Here is an 18,223-nt window from a genome sequence, read left to right on the forward strand (position 1 = left end):
AGGATCGGGCCACAGCAGTGATGTTGGGGGTGCAGGATAGTTGGTCATCGAGGATTACACCCAGGTTCCTCGCAGTTGAGGAAGGAAATACTGTGATGCCCTCAACAGTGACCGACAGGTCCATGTGAGGGCAGTCTTTCCCTGGGATGAAGAGGAGTTCGGTTTTATTCAGGTTAAGCTTGAGGTGATGTGCAGTTGTCCAGACAGAGATGTCAGCCAGACAGTCCGAGATGCGAGTTGCAATGTGAGCGTCAGAGGACGGGGGAAAAGAGAGGAACAGCTGGGTGTCATCAGCGTAGCAATGGTAGGAGAATCCATGCGATGTGATAACAGAACCTAGTGATCTGGTGTATAGTGAGAACAGAAGCGGTCCTAATACTGAGCCTTGAGGGACACCCGTGTCCAGAGAGCAGGGTTTGGACATAGAGCCATTCCATGTGACCTGAAAGGTGCGGTTTGTCAGGTATGATGTAAACCAGGTGAGAGCAGAGTCGGTTATGCCAAGTTCAGCCAGAGTGGAGAGGAGAATTTGGTGGTTGACTGTGTCGAATGCAGCAGATAGGTCAAGGAGAATGAGAACGGAGGAGTTGGATGATGTTTTGGCGTCTCGCAGGGACTCGGTCACAGTGAGGAGGGCCGTCTCAGTGGAGTGGGCAGTCCTGAATCCTGATTGGTTAGGGTCTAGGAGGTTTTTCCGCAAGAGATAGGATGACAGTTGGTTGTAGGCAGCACGTTCCAAGGTTTTAGAGAGGAATGAAAGAAGAGATACAGGTCTGTAGCTTTGGATGTCAGTAGCGTCAAGGGTGGGTTTTTTCAGGAGAGGCTTCACGATAGCGGTCTTAAAATCCGCTGGAATGACACCTGAGGTGAGGGAGGAGTTGATCAGGGTGGTGAGGAATGGCAAGATGTCGTGTGAGATGTCCTGGAGAAGAGAGGAGGGGATCGGGTCAAGGGAGCAGGTGGTGGCACGGTTAGATGTAACAAGTGCGTGAACGTCTTCAGAGGTGAGGGGGCTAAAGCTGGTAAGACCATCCGAGTTGAGAGTTGGGGGGGAGATGTCTTCTGGGAGGGAATAGGCGTGAATGATGAGCTGATGTCATTTACTTTCTTGGTAAAGTAAGTTGCAAAGTCATCGGCAGTAAGGAAGGAAGGGGGCGGAGGGGTAGGAGGGGTGAGGAGGGAAGAGAACATGGAGAAGAGTTTCCTGGGGTTGGAGGCAGAAGAGTTGATCTTTGCCAGGTAGAAGGCAGATTTAGCTGCCGAAACAGTTGAGGTGAAGTCAGAGAGGAGGAGGTGGTAGTGAGCAAGGTCCTCGTGCTGTCCCGATTTCTTCCATTTTCTCTCTGACGCTCGCAACAATGATCTGTTGGTTCGCAGAGGTTCAGACAGCCAGGGAGGGGGGGGAGATGATCGCGCCGGTCGTGCGATTGGGGGACAGAGAGTGTCCAAAGAAGAGGCGAGTGAGGACATCAGGATAGAGGAGGCTTCCTCAGTAGGCATTAAGGAGAACTGTTCCGAGGATGGGAGCGAGGAGATAACAGTTGAGGAGAGAGCGGAGGGAGTGAGGGATTTCAGGTTGCGGCGGCTGGTGACCATTCGAGGCGTAGAGGGGAGGGATGTGGTGGGCTTCATGGGGAGGGAGAAAGTCACAAAGTGATGGTCGGACACGGTGAGCGGGGTAACAGAGATTGCCGAGATGCCACAGGATCTTGTGAAGACAAGGTCAAGTTGGTTCCCGGCCCGGTGAGTTGGTGGAGAGGGGGAGAGCGTAAGGTCAAATGCGGAAAAGAAGTCGATGAATTCAGATGAGTGCAGCTTTCCCGAGTGGATGTTGAAGTCACCGAGGACGACGAGCGGTGTGCCATCATCAGGGGAGCAGCTCAGGAGGGCATCCATCTCATCCAAAAAGTCACCAAGAGGACCGGGTGGGCGATAGATCACTATGATGTTGAGTTTGAAAGGAATGGTGACAGCGACGGCGTGAAATTCAAGCGTAGATCGGGGTAGGTGGTCGAGAGGAAGGACCTGGTAGGACCATGTGGGTGAGATGAGGAGCCCAGTTCCTCCTCCTCGCCCTGTTCGTCTTGGGGAGTGTGAAAATGAGTAGGCAGTTGAAAGGGCAGCTGGAGTGGCAGTGTTTCCTGGGGTGATCCAGGTCTCTGTGAGGGCCAGGAAGTGGAGAGACTGCAGGGAGGCATAGGCTGAGATGGTGTCCGCCTTCTTGACTGCAGACTGGCAGTTCCACAGCCCCCCTAGTACTTCAAGTTCCTTACCGGTGGAGATTGGTGGGTAGCAGAGATTGGATGGGTTACAGCCTCGAATGAAGGGACTTAAAATAAGTAAAATCTTCTCCAGTGCGATGTCCTGACTGGGATAAGACACATGGCTGCGAGGGGGGGGGGGGGGGGGGGTTGAGATGTTATACCTACCTCAATGGGCTTCCTCGATGGACTCCCACAGATAGACTCCCTGTGTCTTTGTTCAGCTGTCTTCGTTCTGATGGCCCGACGCTGCAGCTGACGCTGTAGTGACAGCCTTTTAAGGTTTATGGACTTTGTTGAAAATAGTTTGTGCTTATAGCCTTCATTTTATTGAAATGTTCACGGGACGTTGATTGAAAAAATCAGGTTCTGGCGGTGCCTCACTCTGTATATTCAGGTCATTGTAACCCACATGGCTTTGCCCCTGCAAACTCTTAGCAGCGGTGATACCGTGTCATTTTCCACTCAGACGGTGTTCTTGCATGAGTGCTACGTAAAGGGGACGGCTCAGAGATTTCTACTCGGGGGGCAGCTACTCTGCAATTTCTGTCTTTAGGTATGGGCTTGTGAGAGATGCACATTGTGTGTGTGTGTGTGTGTGTGTGTAACAGGGTCATGGCTAGTGGGCCAGGTAATGACTCTCCCACTTGCCCCTCCATGAGGATTTCTGCTCTGTGGGCCACCTCTCCTAATATTGGCACAAGGAGACACACTGACTGCTGTGTGTGTGTGCGTGTGTGTGTGTGCGTGTGCGTGTGTGTGTGTGTGTGTGTGTGTGTGTTCACATGAAGCCGTGGTCACATGTACTGTAAGAGTGAGAGATGTAGCCAGGCCGGATGGAGACGCGTGTGATTTGAATGCATCTCTGTGACACAGCTCCTGCTCCAGAGTAACACGCAGCCTCAGGCTATTAGTATGTATAGGATTCCATATAGTGTCTGGTGATGCATGGGCAGTATGGTAATTGGGTTTCAGTTGGACTACAGAGTGCCTGTTTGTGGCGAATTGATTTACCTTAAACAGCACTGTAGAGACAGAAACCCAGGTGTGTAGTACACAAAAAATACTTTAAAAAAATCTTGTAATTTCACTAGTGGGGAGGTTTTATCTGTTTGTGTACATGCATGTATGTTATTTAAGTATATTTATAAATGTATATTGACCATTTATGTGTGTGATGCATGTGTTTAGTATACGCGTGTGTGTTTGTTTCCTCCAGATAGAGCCGAGGATGGCTGGACTTTGTGAGAATTTAATAGCTTTCATTTCCCAGCCTGCTTGACCTTCTCAATGCCTCGCATTAGATATGCATTACACCTGAAGTTTCACATGGCCAGATACATCTGCTCCCTCTCTTTAGTATACTCTTTCTCTCAACGCTCCCCTGATCCCTGCAACCTGCACCCCACTGATACTGGAGCACTTTAAACCACAAGGGATCAACCCTGGAATTAGACCTTAAAATACCAACAACAACAACAAAAAAGAAACCCTGTGTGTTTGATACCGACTTTGGCCATCGTGTTTATTTTCTGTTGCCATGACATTTTGTTTCATTTCGAAAAGCATCTCCATTGTAAATGTTTTCCCATGATTTAGTCATTTATCATATGCACATTTCAAACTGTGAATCAAAGAATGAGCAGTTGTCAGTGACGTTCCTTTAAGGTAAAGAGAACCATTTTTTGGAGATAATCGTAGTTTGTATTCATCACTTCCTGGTGTTTTGGTCTGTAAACACACACAGAATAACAACATCATCGTTATTGTAATCAACAGGGCAAAAATGATGCACGCTGCGCAATTAAATATCTTATTCACGAGACCATCTCGTCTTGAACACCTCTGTCAGCCGCATGATCAGCAGCCGCTGAGGCTGAAGATGCCCTCGCCTCGCTCTCCCTGTAATTGTGTCACCTTATCAAAGGCTGGGGAGAAACAAGGGCGCAGATTAGTTTCCATTCAGTGCCAATCTAATCCTTTCAGCTCGCTCTCTCACAACGTGTCATCGCCAGTCAGTCAAACAGTTCTGCACAACAGCCGTGTTTACCCACCGAATGAATAGATGTTGGACATCTAATTCTTCACACACACACACACACACACACACACAAAGATAGCCACAGTCCGTTTGTTTATGCCTGCTATTTGAAATCTAAATCACTTTGATTTCTGGGGTTCTCTAAACGGTCTATTCTTTTGATGTTTGCAAAGGGCAGGGGGTTGTTTGGTATCGGTACAAACGATGAGATCGTTTTGTTTAGTTTTTTCTTTCAAGGTCCGTCTGGATAGTAATTGTAAACAATTATCCAGTGCTTTGCTCTGATAATACCCAGCTCTTACATCGGTTAAACCATGTACGCCATTATCTTCAATATCCTTTCACTGGAGGCCCAAATCAGCCAGAACGGCTGCATAAATTCCCCCTTCACAGTGGTGCGGGCATTTCGGTTAATCCAGATCAATACGTGTGTACATGGGGGGGGGGGGGGATTCAGTCGGGATGCGGGAGCACTCCTTAAAGGGGTAATTGAAGGCTCATGTCACCCAAAGGCATCTTGGGAGATTTTTCTTCATGTGTACACGGCAGAATGAACACATTAAAGTAGTCGGGCTTGCATCGGTATGGACAGCTTGCTACTGTGTGCAGCTGGGAGATGAAATTAAATCCAGAAAGCCCAGCTTGAAGGGTTCTCCCGCGAGACAAACCGGTATGACTGTGCAACGGCGTTGTTGGATGGTATTGCATTATGCTGCATAAAAAAAAAAGTTTGCCCCGTGTTCTAGTTGGTGCGGCTCACTCTGCACTGCACCATTGCAGTGATCTCATTGAAATGGAATGAGAAAACGCCGCGTGTTGTGCAGCGGTGCCGTTGTCTAATCCTTAGGGAGGCAGAGAGATGCAGAGAGAAGAAGAAAAAGGCCTCTGTGTCTGGGATGTGCTGGTTAATAATTCCACCTGTTGGCTGTTTCATCCTCCCCAGCAAGTCTGTGACCTTCTGACTCTGAGAGAGATGGAACTTGGAGGCCCTGCAGGGCTATATGACATCTCCATAGATAAACAGAGGCCACACGGGGGCCGGCTTGCAATAGCACCTCTATTTATGAGGTTTTAGTTTTCTGAATGTCTGTGAGGGGAAATAAAATGTCCAGTAAAAGCAGGGAGGCTGCATTAAGTCATTATTGAGATAGTAACCGGCCACACACTAACAGTACACAAGAGCAATAACAGAATGTAAATACATCCAGTTGGCTGTCGGTACAAAATGTGAACAATGTCTTTTTTTTAAGTTTAATAAACGTAAAGTTTAATTAACAATATGAGATCCTTCACACTTATTTGTTGTCGTTGAATCTGTGACGGTAGGCGGAAGGGTCAAGCAGAGTGGGAAGTTACTCCAGAAGGGTTTTGCGATCGCCGCTCTTTTCTTCAGATTGATGTTCTTTGTCGGAGTTGAATTTCCATGTCCACTGCATATTTGCATAACAAGCTAAACAAATTGTCCGCCGTCCACTTTTTTTCAAGCAGATTGATCGACCCTCTATAATGGTAATGTATTAATAGGCCCTAGTCCAGGTCCCAGATATGCCAGGTCTAGTTGTTGCACTCATCAGCTCACACTGCCTCATTATTTCTTTTTAGCTCTACTGCAGATGATAAAACATGTGGGCTGCAAATGTGAAATGTTCACCTCATAATTGTACATTGTGACTATCCTTAAAGTCCTTTTTCACTTTCACAAACCAGAGCTTTGTCAGAAAACTCATCCAATGCTCCATAAAGACACACTTTCCGACACCATCACTTTGTGTCACCGCCGACAGGTGTAAAGTCACTGAACGGTGACTTCCACGTCTACATTGTGAGATTGTTAGCAGAAAGCTGCAGCCACCACTCTTTTTGTTCCTTTGTGGAATGTTTGAGTGGCGCTACGAAGACATGTAAACACTCGACCTTGGAACCCAGCCTTTGTTAACCGTATGGCTTTATAAAGATATTGGAGAGGAGCATATAGATGCGTATTTACGGTGCTCTTCGGAGACAGGGAGAGCGATAAAGTGATGAATTTGAAGTTTTTCCGATCTGTAGGGAGCGTTTGTATATGAAATGTTCTGGTTTCCGTGTGGGTTTGTTTGCCCGGGTGCACGTTTATGATGTGCTCTTATTAAATCAGCGCTAGAAAAGGAGGAACAGACAGGAGTGATAGAGACGCACAAAGGAACCCGAAGCGATTAAACCCCGACTCAAACTGGCTTAGCAGTGAAAGCTGCTCAGAAAGCCAACAATGGTTGCCTTCCTGTAAATCTCGCTCCTCTCTTGCTTTCTTCTCCACTCTCGATTTCCCCTCCTCCTGTTCTCCCTCAAACAGATTATTTCATTCCATTTTCCTCTTTCTGTCGTCTTTGCCGCACGTTAGGCCGCTTAACTTTACAATGCTCATGTCAGGTCAGAACCTCCCTCCCTCAATGCCGCCGATTGAGTCTCGGCATTTCTGCATCTCAGACGTCAACCACCTTCAAGGCCTTTTCTTTCTTTCATTTGTTCGTTCCGACCTCTTTTCTTTCTTTTCATTCTTTTATTGCTCCAAATGAGTTTTAGGGCACTCTGGGGGGATTTTGCAGGTTGTTAATGCACAGCGAGTTCTTGTCTAAACCAATAGAGGATTAAACCTGCGGGAACTTTATAAGGGGATTAGATGGGAACACGAGTGTGTGGACGGAGAAGTGTCGAGGGTCGACGTTATATCACAATTTGGGTCGGTTGACTTCTCATAGAATTTCTCACTGCACATGCATTTATGGACTTAAAGCTTCATCAGTGTTTTGTCATTTGTTGGAGATGAATTGAAGTTCTCATACCTACCTCACGACTAGTTGTTCAAGCTATGGGGGAAGTTTTCCCTGCAATATGTCGAGGGATTGTGTTTGGAGCCAGTAAATTCCTCTGATCACACAAAGGGTCCCCAAACCACTGTAATGGACTGGATTAGACCACCCGGTGTGGTATTAAGAGGCGGAGGAATCCCCCCCCAACCCAGCAGCATCCACATCTCCACCTGCACTTGGCATTGCCCTTGAATGCCAGTCATTAAGACAGCATTACAAAGACGAGGCCTACCTCTTTCCCGACGGACCGGCTCCACTTCCACATATAGAGCAGCCATTGTTTTGAAATGCCATCGCTCCCGTCCCTTATAGACCGGGCCTTCTATTCACCCGCCAATGTCGCTCGCACACTGCCAGAGAGGAAATACGATAAATGTGTCCGACTCCGGCCGTCACGGCGCGGCGGGACATTCTCCCAGCTGGCAACAGGTGGAACACCCGGTCAGGTTACCATGGCCGTGCATGTGTGTGTGCATTTTTCATCTGTGAATAACACCCTCCCTCTTTCTTGTGTGTTTTTTCCCCAGGTGCACCAGAAAGGAGAAATGCGAGCGCTCATCAGAGCCCCGCCGCTTTGCATCGGATATCAAGCAGTGTGTGCGTCTCAGCGTCCACCCCAACAACATCTCAGTGTCCCAGTTCAGTGTCACGGTGAGTGGACGCAAACACACCCGGCATTACCTTGTTGGTTTGTATCGCCGTGCTTCTTTCTTGTGCCATCTAAAGGGTGGGATGAGTTTAGATTTAATGCAAAGTGATTTCATTTGTTTTCCGTTCAATAAGGAAGAAACATTTGTTTTAGTGGAGCCATATTGCAGTAAACGGCGGAGGCTAGCCGAAAGTGTCGCTGGTGAGAAAATCTCGTCTGGCAGATTGACAATATCACACACTCGAGCATAATTTGTAATGCGATGTAATTATGCTCTAGATACTGATGAGGAGATGGTGTTAACTCTGTAATCCTGCTTTACGTGGGGGGTTTTTTTTCACCGCCTGCCAACCCGCATCCTTCAAATCCTGACCTCCCAATTTACAGCCCCGTCCAGTGAAACACTCTCCCAACAAATGTCAACAGTCATTAAAGCACGCGGTTTAACTCGCCTCTTTTTATTGTGCTTGTTGGCAACTAAACGCAACAGTTTGCCCCTAGTCATTTCATTCTCAAACAGCTGCCATATTTGTTTTATGTTTAAGGGTATTGATTGCTGCGCAAAGAGCTGTGATACATGGGGACAAAAGTATGTCTCTGCAGAGAAACACAAGCATTTTCGGGGTATTATTTTTTTCTTATGCAACCTTTATGAGAGGATGTGATGTAATACAACACATTCTAGTGACGGTGCACTTTTTGAGCTGATTAAACTTGTGTTGCATTTGAGTCAAATTAATCAAATAGACCCCCTGGGAGTTTCCCTCTCACACTGCACCACATTTCATCCCACTAAAGGCCCCGTTCTGATTGGACGATTATTTCTCAGTGTGACAGGAACAGGTGGCTTCCAATGCTTTCAAGCAGCTGCATAGGTGTGTGTGTGTGTGTGTGTGTGTGTGTTTACGCAATTATATCCCTTTCGACGTGTGTGCTTTTGCAGGTTCAGGAGAAGGTTGACATTTCCTTGAACGCACCATGTTCTCCTATATGTTCCCAAGGCTTACTGTTTTTCTTTCTCAAACCTTCAGTATCCATTTTAAAGGTTGTCACACCGATTGTTCTGAAAAAATCCCACTGACCTTACCCGCCTTAAGAGATGTCCAATTTCACTTCCCATTTCCTCTCAAAAATAGTGGTGTGAAATGGCTTTGAGTCTCGGAAGACTTAAGTGCATAAATATCCAATATGATTTCCTAAGGTCAAGCCTGAATGACTATTCTCCACGTGTGTTGCTCCGAGGGTCACATGAGAGGTGTTGATTTTCTGAGGTCCACCTCTGCATCACTCTAATGATATTCATGGGGTCTGCGCGTGTGTGTGTGTGTGTGTGTGTGTGTGTGTGTGTGTGTGTGTGTGTGTGTGTGTGTGTGTGTGTGTGTGTGTGTGTGTGTGTGATAGAGAGAACTGATGCTCTAGCCTGATCCTTTAGAGAGTGTTTAACCTTTTCCCAGCGAGCAGGCTTTACCCAAAGGCTATGCCACACGTCTCCCATCCAACTGATTGCAGGTCAGCGGCTCCTGCCAGACAGACACAAGCTCCTTTTTGACCTTTGTGTTATTAAATATTTGCCAAGACAGCCACATAAAGAAACACTCCACTTCTGACCCGTTTCCAAGACAGCATTTTATTTTTTTATATAATTCTGATTGATCGTCAAAGAAAACGCTCTCTTGTTATACTATAAAGCGTATAACCAAAGTACCTTTAAATCTTACATAACAGCTACTAAGTTACTCAACAGAGAAATAAGTACATAAGTCCAAGTCAAATAAGTGTTTCTCTGTTTATTTTGGCAACTTGAACAGCCCATTATAAGATATCCTCTGTGTGAGATATGGTGTAAACTACAGGAGTGTGTGTGTGAGACATGAGGGGGTTATTTTCATATTTACGCAGCCCTGCTGTGGCTACGCTCGGCCATGACTATCCGCAATGTAATTGAGGAAACTGGGAAGGTCTGGCTGCATTCCCTCTTTAAAAGGGAAAATAAATTAAAGCGGGAGAAGAAGAAGGTGAGCGGCGGAGTGAGCAGCGGATGAGAGCGAGGGCGTTGTAAGAGATGGAAGCCCCGGCCGCGCACTGTCCATCTTGTGTGGGAAGCTGTGTATCTATTCACACGCCGCCACCATCTTTTCATTAAACAGCAATATAAAAACAGCGCAGGTCAGCCCTTCTCTGCCGCTGAGGCAGCTTTCAGCCTCACATCACAAGTGTACTGTGGGCTGCACCTCAAATCAATGCCTAGACCAAGGCCCACTGCAGACACGCTTTTCCATCAATATGTATATTTTGTTCTTGACCCCACTCCACCTGGTTCCACGACCCTCTTTTCTTCCTTCTTATTCAAGGACAGGGTTTTTTTTTTCCTTTTCATTTTTGCTCCTGTTCCACCTGATGCCAGTTTTTTTTTTTTTTTTTTTTTTGCTGAGGTGCAGAGAGAGCTGACACAGCGTTTTAAAAGTGATGAGCAAAGATTTGCATTCTCTGTTTCCCAGAGTCCTCTCCTCGTGTCCAGCAGCCTGTTTGCTCCACCTCAGTTCCTTCTATTTCTGTCCTCGTCTCATGCCACACTATTGACTTTTCATCTCCTCATTCTTCCACTTTCCTCAACTTTAATTTCTTTTACTTCCTCCCATAAAAACACCTTTTTTTCTCACTGAGCCAGAGAGAGATGGACTGTAAAGTAAATCCATAAATCTGACCAACGCCACAAGGCATAAAAGTGTTTTTTTGGGGGGTATTTGGAGGTATGCAGGCTGCATCTGATACCTGTTCATATATTAACTTCTCATTCGAGAGTCAAGTGGCTCCTTGGGCCTCCGACCACCCTGCAGACGGTTAATTACACGGCACAGAACTTGCAGCCCTGCTTCTCCTCAGCAACGTTGTGTTACACTCATGTTTGAAGAACATATTGGCTCCGAAACGAATCTGAAGACCTCGTAAGATGTGGCAGCTGGGAGACACATCAAACTTGTTTATCTCATTTTGTCATGCTTCACCAAGAGCATTTCAAAATAAATGATTTTTGACTATGGGATATGCTTTTATAAGAGTAAATCATGAATGGGAAGCCATTGAAACTTAACTGAATCCTGAAGATTTTAGTTTTTTTTCTTTTGCTGTGGTTCACCATAATATTCAGGTTGCTGATCACCTTCGAAAGCCCATTTAATTAGTATTTTGTTCTATTTCTTATAGCTTTCCAAGCAATTACTGTAAATTCAAGATTTTAAAGATACCCATTTTTTCCATAACAGTTGGTGTTGGAGGCCCATAACGTCCCAGAACTTTCTGCGGGTGTCAACTGCACCTTTGAAGACCTCGCTGAGATGAATGGCTTGGTGGAGGGAAACCGGATCAAGTGCTTCTCCCCTGCTGAGAAAGAGATGCCCCGCATCGTTGTGGACAAAGGTAAGGGTGGAACTATTGCGACGTGTTAGCCCATAAAGTCGGGAGATCAGGAAATACACCGTTCCATAGCAGGCAGTGGTGAATGTCACACTTTTAGCATTAGATTTGATGTTAGCGTCATGAAAATATACAGAAACTGTAGATGAACATCTAAGGGAAACCTTTGACATAACAAATATACGTGTCTGTCAGCGAAGCGACACTGAACTGGATGTTTTCCCTTCAGTCAGACTCGTGCTAGTCGAGGGCTAAGAGCTCTTTGTTGTTGTTTTCCTGTTGCCATCGGTAACGCAGCGGGCCTTGGAGCACTGCCCTAGGACATGTTTAGTAATTGAATGAACTTTAGTTATTAGGCTGCTTTGGGATCTATTCTCTAGCCTCCACGGGGAACGATGGGAGTTAGCTGCAGTGTTAAAAGGAGAATATCAAGCTGCACAGCTAAGTGCTTTTACTACAGTATTTTGGCTCATTTAGTGCCTGGAGATTTCACAGTCCCTGCAGACAATGTCACTGTTTCCATTCCTTTCAAGAGGCAAACAGCTAAAACATTTCTGACAATATTTATTCCACAAGCAAAGAAAGGGGGAAAAATATATCTATATATTTTTCTTCTCTTTCTAATTCGCCCGCTCTTCATGTCGCCTTTTCTGTGCTCGGCTAAGCCTGGTCTAATTGAACAAAAAGGCTCCCATCTGGGAAGGCCTGTCCCCGGGCAAGCAATCCTTCATCACCAACCCTCAACGTGTCCTCGTGTTGAGATAATGAAGATGTCATCTCCTTCTAGGCTCCCACAGAAGGACAAAATGAATAATGAAAGAAAAGGAAAAAAAACGGATAGATAGAACCCGAAAAAGATGAAAATTTACATACAAAGGAATGCTCACTGATGTTTTTAGACGGCGCCGCTGTTGATGTCAGAGCTGGAAATGATTTTTCACACCTGCTTGAGTGTCGCTTACGAAACTGTTATGAATCGTAGATATTGGAGCCAAAACACCAGTAAAGTATTTTAAGTGTAGAGAAAGTGAGCAGAGCTTCATGAAAGGTGCAACCTTGTAGGCTTGACGCACCAATATTCATATTTCCCTTCATTTATTTGATACACCCAAGTGAACAGAAGCTAAACACACACACACACACACACACACACACACAGTAATCCTCAGATAGACAGCACACATGTACATATGTTCGGCTGACAGGGGGTCCGGGGGGGGCTTCTGGGATTTAAAAACACTTGCTTAATGTTTGCCATGTCAACCACATGTAATGCTGGCGACGGTGCCGCCATGCAAACATAGATGTATAAATATGTGCGCTGAGACACCCATCGTTTCATGCTTTCCCTGTTTCAGGAAGAGGAAAGTATTCCATATTTTTGCCTTTTTATTTGAACCTTTCATCCTCCATTTTTTTTACCAGTACTCATTAGAGTAAGCTGGGTTGGAGGAAGGAGGGGGATAGATGGAGTGAAGACCGAGGGAGGGATAGATGGTGTTAGCGGGCTTCAAGGTAACATTTAGGTGGCCTAATTAGGACAGATCCGTTGTCAGTGGTGCTTTACCGTGATTGATGAATGATTCCTTCTTTGTTAGAGAGACGGAGAAAGACGCCGGGGGAGAAGAGGGAGTCGCAGTGTGGAAGGAAGCTAAAGAGACCTGAGTGTAGAGATGGAGTGGGCGACAGAGAGAGAGAGGTAGAGAGAGGTAGAGGTAGTGTAGAGGCAGAGCAGTAAGATGTGCGTGGAGGTGCTGTTGAATTAAACATAAACTCCTTCATTAGGCCAGACAAAAGGACACACCAAATTCACATGAGGAGCAAGCTCACTCACACACACTCTCACACACACACACTTCTGTTTCATCTTCCCGGTTTACCTTGTCAAAGACACTCTCAAAGACTTTTTCCGGGGGAATATTTTCCATCTCAAGGGGAAACGCTCGTGCACCAACTTCTTATAGCAGCAGGTATAGGAAGACTTAACCCAACAAAAGCCCCTTCTGCTCTCCCTCTCTCTTAAGGTACTGCCTTTACTTTACTCCACCGCGACAGGCTGAGCACCTGTGGCTCAAAGCAGTGCAGTCATTTCTTCTTCATGGGGAAAATCGGAGGCGACTAGACACTGAGAGGGGATATGGGAACGGGAGAATAAAGCGATTATTGTACAGGCAGGGATTCTTTCAAAGTGTCTCCCCGCTGCTTGTAAAGGACAAGTAGCTGTGTGACTATTACCATTATAATACTGTATTGATTCTCCTACTTGTTTCAAAAGTTGGATCCAATTGTCGACAAAGGTTTCATTATATGACACGAAACAAAATGAATTCTTCTTCTTTTTTTTTCATCATCCTGTACATCGAAAACTATAAATCTGAGCTTGAATCCGTTTCTCCAGGTGACCACCAGATCGTGCAGCTCTATCTCAAGTCCAAGGAGACGGGCCTGGCATTCGCAAACACCAGTTTTGTTTTCTACAACTGCAGTGTGCACAAGTCGTAAGTCTCGGTCTCCTTACAGCTCTCCGGGGCGCTATTCTCTAGCAGACAGCTTGTCATAATTCTCATCCCTTCATATCGATGAAAAAAACTGGCATTGATTCCTAAACGCTTGGAAATTGCATGGTATCCATAAGCAAGTAGGCATATTGAGCTTCTATTCACGAGTGTGTTTTGCTGCAATACTAACTGTTAGCACTGCTCTGCTCCCCATACAGGTGTCTGTCATGTGTGAGCAGCCCTTACCAGTGCCACTGGTGTAAATACAGGCATGACTGCACACACGACCCCCGCACATGTTCCTTCCAGGAGGGCCGAGTCAAGAAGCCTGAGGTGAGTCCTGAGCCAGTTTTTTAAGTCATTTACCAAACCCCCCCTGTAGGTGTCGCTAGGTTGAGCTGCTGGCATTAGCTCTTCCTGTATGTTCAAAGACAAAGTCAAACCGTAGCCTGGCCACTCAATACCCAAGAACCCCCCCGTAGAGTAAATGCTGCCCGGCCTCCTCGTATCGGGCCAGCTGAGTAATAAAACACGGTGAAATAAATCGAGGGAGAAATGTTTGGCGTGACACAAATAGCCAACCTTTGAGGTTTCACATGTAAAAAAGAGTTATGTCAAAGAGATTGAGACACCTTTCAGCTGTAGTGCCTCCATCTGGCGAGGGTATCTTGGCATGTCTCGCTCTTGACTGCACATCAAAGGACAGTGAAAACTAATAAATGGAGCCATTTCCTCTTGCCCATCCCTATTCCCCGCGACAGCTTAGTCCGTGTGAATTATCAATAGTATTGGCAGCCAGTTCTATTCCCCGTCGAAAGCCGAGCCCACCGTAATTACGCCGCTGTGCTGCAGAGGACAAGCCACTCACTGGATCGGGGTACAACCAGCCCACTCCCCCCGTCCGTGAGAGAGGTCTCACTCTGATTTAGAGTCACTGCCACAGCGGCGGCCTTCAGCGCACGGCGTAAACGGAGGTTTGGGTCCATGCCCGTGTCTGTGTGTCACCTCTGGTGTGAGCCTGTGGTTGCAGTTTGTCCGTGGAACAGCGTGCTTCAGTGTATTTTGATGTGCATGTGAATCCAGTTTTTTGCCTGCCAAATCACAGCAGTTAGCGGGGGGGAGGCTTTTTTCCGAGAGTTAGTGGCCTGTTAATCTTAGCCCGAGGTGAGCTATGACGAAGATCACTCGTGCTCATGTCTGGGTTGGCAGACGCTGCGCGACGGGCAGGGACAAGCTTAGCCAGATTGCCTCCTTTGATGAGCAGCCTGCTCTCAATTGTGTTATTCCACCCGTGTTTCCCCCGAGCCATTCAACCTGCGTAGACGATATTATTTTCTTTTCCCCCCAATTTCCATTATCCTTTTGAACCCTTCTGCTTAGTCAGGCCCGAGCCTGAGTCTTTGCAGGTTTACGTTTCCAATTAACTCGGGGGGGGGGGCTGGTGGTCAATATTGACTGAGGATAATAATGTGCGAATCCTCTCCCATTGTGTCGCCGAGTAAAAGGAAACCATAAATAAAGCGAAGGGGATTTGGTATTAGCACATTAATGACGTCCCCCCCCCCCTGTTTTTTTGTTTGACGTGTTGTTTCAGAAAAAGCAGGTGTTTTGCAGGCTTAATGACTTTTAATTTGTTTTTAATTAACCCTTCAAATCCAAGGTCATGCGTTTGCTGCCAGACTTGCGGTTTGCTGTTTTGAATTAATGATTTAGACGCACACACACACACACACACACACACACTTGAGAACATGCAGGCACACGCACATCTATCAATAGAATCGTCCCCACATGTCCTGATGGGCAACAAGTCACCTTGCTCTGTGGAATGAAATGCCCTCTTTCTACTGCAGGAAGACTTTTTTGTGTACTATTACAATCGAGGGATTTCAGGCAGCGATCTGGCTAATCCCTTAACGCTATGCTAATGATGGAGGCCGGGGCGAGCTGCTACTGGTTGAGCTCGTTGTTAGTATGCGTGGCAGGACGGAGTTAAAGCTCGGCCCCGACCGTACAGTGGGCGCCTTTTTAATCATGCCAGCAATGATATGGGCACACGGATCAGACGTTGGCCTGTTGGCACATTAACCAAGGCCACGTCCCGGCTCGCCCTCTACACATCTCAAGGACTTAGCCGTTCTGATGAGCTGACAAAGAACATGCATGAAGCTTCACTCTATTACCCTGAATGAATAGCCAAACGGTATTCCTGACCACTACTGTAGAATTTATTATATGGACATGGTGTGCTTGTTTAGACAATTATTTTTATTTATTTATTTTTTGCTTTTTCTTACTGCATCTCATCTAATTTGCACACATAGCTTCAGCTAAACAGCAACTGAAGATGAGGACAGTTGCTGTTCTCTTTGTCTGATGAAAACCACAACATTATTTCTCTTCTTCTTCTTCTTCTTCTTCTTCTTCTTCTTCTTCTTCTTCTTCTTCTTCTTCTCCTTCTCCTTCTCCTCCTTCCTCTTCCTCTGTGCATGTTCATATCCTGTGCTCTTCTCAGCTGGTAAGGAGATTCAAAACAAACCAAAATATGAATCTTACTGAATATACAGTACATCACTACAGCACATCGTTGCATTTGTTACACACTTCTTCTGTGTTGATCAATGCCGGGGAGTTTATTTACCAGGAACGTATTGATCAGAGGATCCAGATAATTTTATTAAACAGGCTAATGCCAGCAGTAATAGCTGTTAGTTGCCAATATTAGACAGAAATGGTGCTTGTGTTCAATTCATGGACAAATCGATGTCATACGCAAGCGCCGACTGCTGAGGAGTCGTAAGAGATTTGGCGAAGCGAAGACAAAAGGGGATACGTCGAAACCGGGCATGAAAGCCAATGAAACAAAGTGGGAGGGAAAGGATGGAAAAAGACACTGAACGTGAAAGATCGAAGAGCTTCGTAAAGCCGTAGAACTCCTGATTTTTCACAGCTCAGCCATTAGTTAAGGTAGCAGGGAGTTGCGATCCACTGCGACGTTCATTTAAGTGCGAGGACGGAGATGCAGGCACGGGAGAGGTAGAGGAAATAAAGTTAAGGTGGGGACTGAACGGCAGGATAGAGCAAGGTGAGGATCAGCAGGGCAGGAGGGAGAATGAACAGAGCGTCTTTGCCTGAGGCTCTATAGGAGGTGATAAAACAGAGGCCAGTTAAGAGGAGCTCTTGGTAACCACAAGACGTGTGTGTGTGTGTGTACGTGTAGTGTATGAAAACGGAAGATTCTCTTCATCTTCACACCTTACAGCTATAATTATGGGCCTCTCTGTTTCCCTCTCGCCCTCCCTCCCTCCTCCCTTGCTTCCAACTATGCCAGGGGCTTTCACATTCACGGTTCCCACTCCGCTGCCTCCTCTCCGTCGCTCTCTCCGCCATCGCCACCCTTCACACCTCCCACCAGCCTCTAATTATCAAATCTAAAGTAGGTCCCCGAGAAGAAAAAAGGAGTCGGGGAAGAGAATCGACGAGAGGGAGCTGATAAGAGGAATAAGAAAGGGTCAGTGGGCGAGATAGGACGAGCAGCACAGGCTGAGTGGAGAGAGGGAAATGAAGGAGCATGAAAGAGGAACAGAGGAGGTCAGGGAAAACAATGAGTCAGTAATGGAGAGAAGAAGAATCAGGGATAATTATAGAGATTAAAAAAAGGCGCCAACTTGTTTTTCAGAAGTCAGCACTTATCATGTTGTTATGATGAGTCATGCTATTGACTTCTCTCACTGTGGTGCTTTAGTGCAAGTCCTTGATTACATGAATGTAGGGCTTTCACTGACATCTGACTTCACGTCTTCAGAAAACCCCATGAACACACGTAGAAACTCGTCTGCTCCCCATCTAATGTTCTTTATATTCTCTCTCACTTCCTACCAACAGACCAATTATCCCCTTCTTCAGTGTTATTATAGGCTGTTTCACCAACATGGCATAAACAGTTCCTTGCCTCCTCAGGGAACTGCTAATGCACATCGTTTTTGTTAAATATGTCCAGGTTTTAAGATTATCTTCCTCCTTGTATCGGTAATCGACGGACATTGTGATTCCAAAAGTGTGTGTATGTGAATCGGGATGTGTGTATCTGTGTATTGGTGTGATTTGCATTTGAGTCGCTGGGGGGGGGGGGTCGAGAGGGTGGGGAGCGGAAATAAAAGGTACTGACATTAGATCAACTCGGGTGTTGACATGAATCTTAACGGGCGACGGCGAGCGTGGCTGCCAGCGCCGCCGGCGTCCGTAGCCAACTTGGATACACACGTGCGTTTGTTCAAACCACTGAAAGCCCACTTGGCCTCAGGGACGCTGGCAACGGCGGCCGTGTGTTATATCGGTGTGTCTGAGTGTGTATGTACACATACAAACAGAAAAATCAAAAGCTAAGTCGGAGAAAAAACACGCCGCACCAGCAGCATACACACTTGCTTATTTGAATTCCCTGCCACATTTATGAATTTGTTATTGTTATTGAAGCAAATAAGGCATTCATTTTTTTTTGTTTTTTTTTGCTT

The 18,223-nt window shown here is 46.2% G+C and overlaps 1 protein-coding gene across 2 annotated transcripts in view; it reads left to right on the forward strand.

Annotated features, from left to right (window-relative positions):
* The window catches only part of plxna4 (plexin A4), a 341,055-nt gene that overhangs the window by 135,960 nt on the left and 186,872 nt on the right, over positions 1-18,223 (forward strand). For both annotated transcript variants that reach the window (XR_014599104.1, XM_084038253.1), the window contains exons 6-9: positions 7,676-7,799; positions 11,061-11,214; positions 13,610-13,709; positions 13,928-14,042. Coding sequence is in view for 1 of the 2 variants with exons in the window: in XM_084038253.1 (XP_083894379.1) it covers positions 7,676-7,799; positions 11,061-11,214; positions 13,610-13,709; positions 13,928-14,042 (493 nt within the window). In the remaining variant the exon portion in view is untranslated. The remainder of the gene's footprint in view (positions 1-7,675; positions 7,800-11,060; positions 11,215-13,609; positions 13,710-13,927; positions 14,043-18,223) is intronic.

The sequence above is a fragment of the Eutrigla gurnardus genome (genome assembly GCF_963514095.1).
Source record: "Eutrigla gurnardus genome assembly, chromosome: 21".
NCBI classification, from domain to species: domain Eukaryota; kingdom Metazoa; phylum Chordata; class Actinopteri; order Perciformes; family Triglidae; genus Eutrigla; species Eutrigla gurnardus.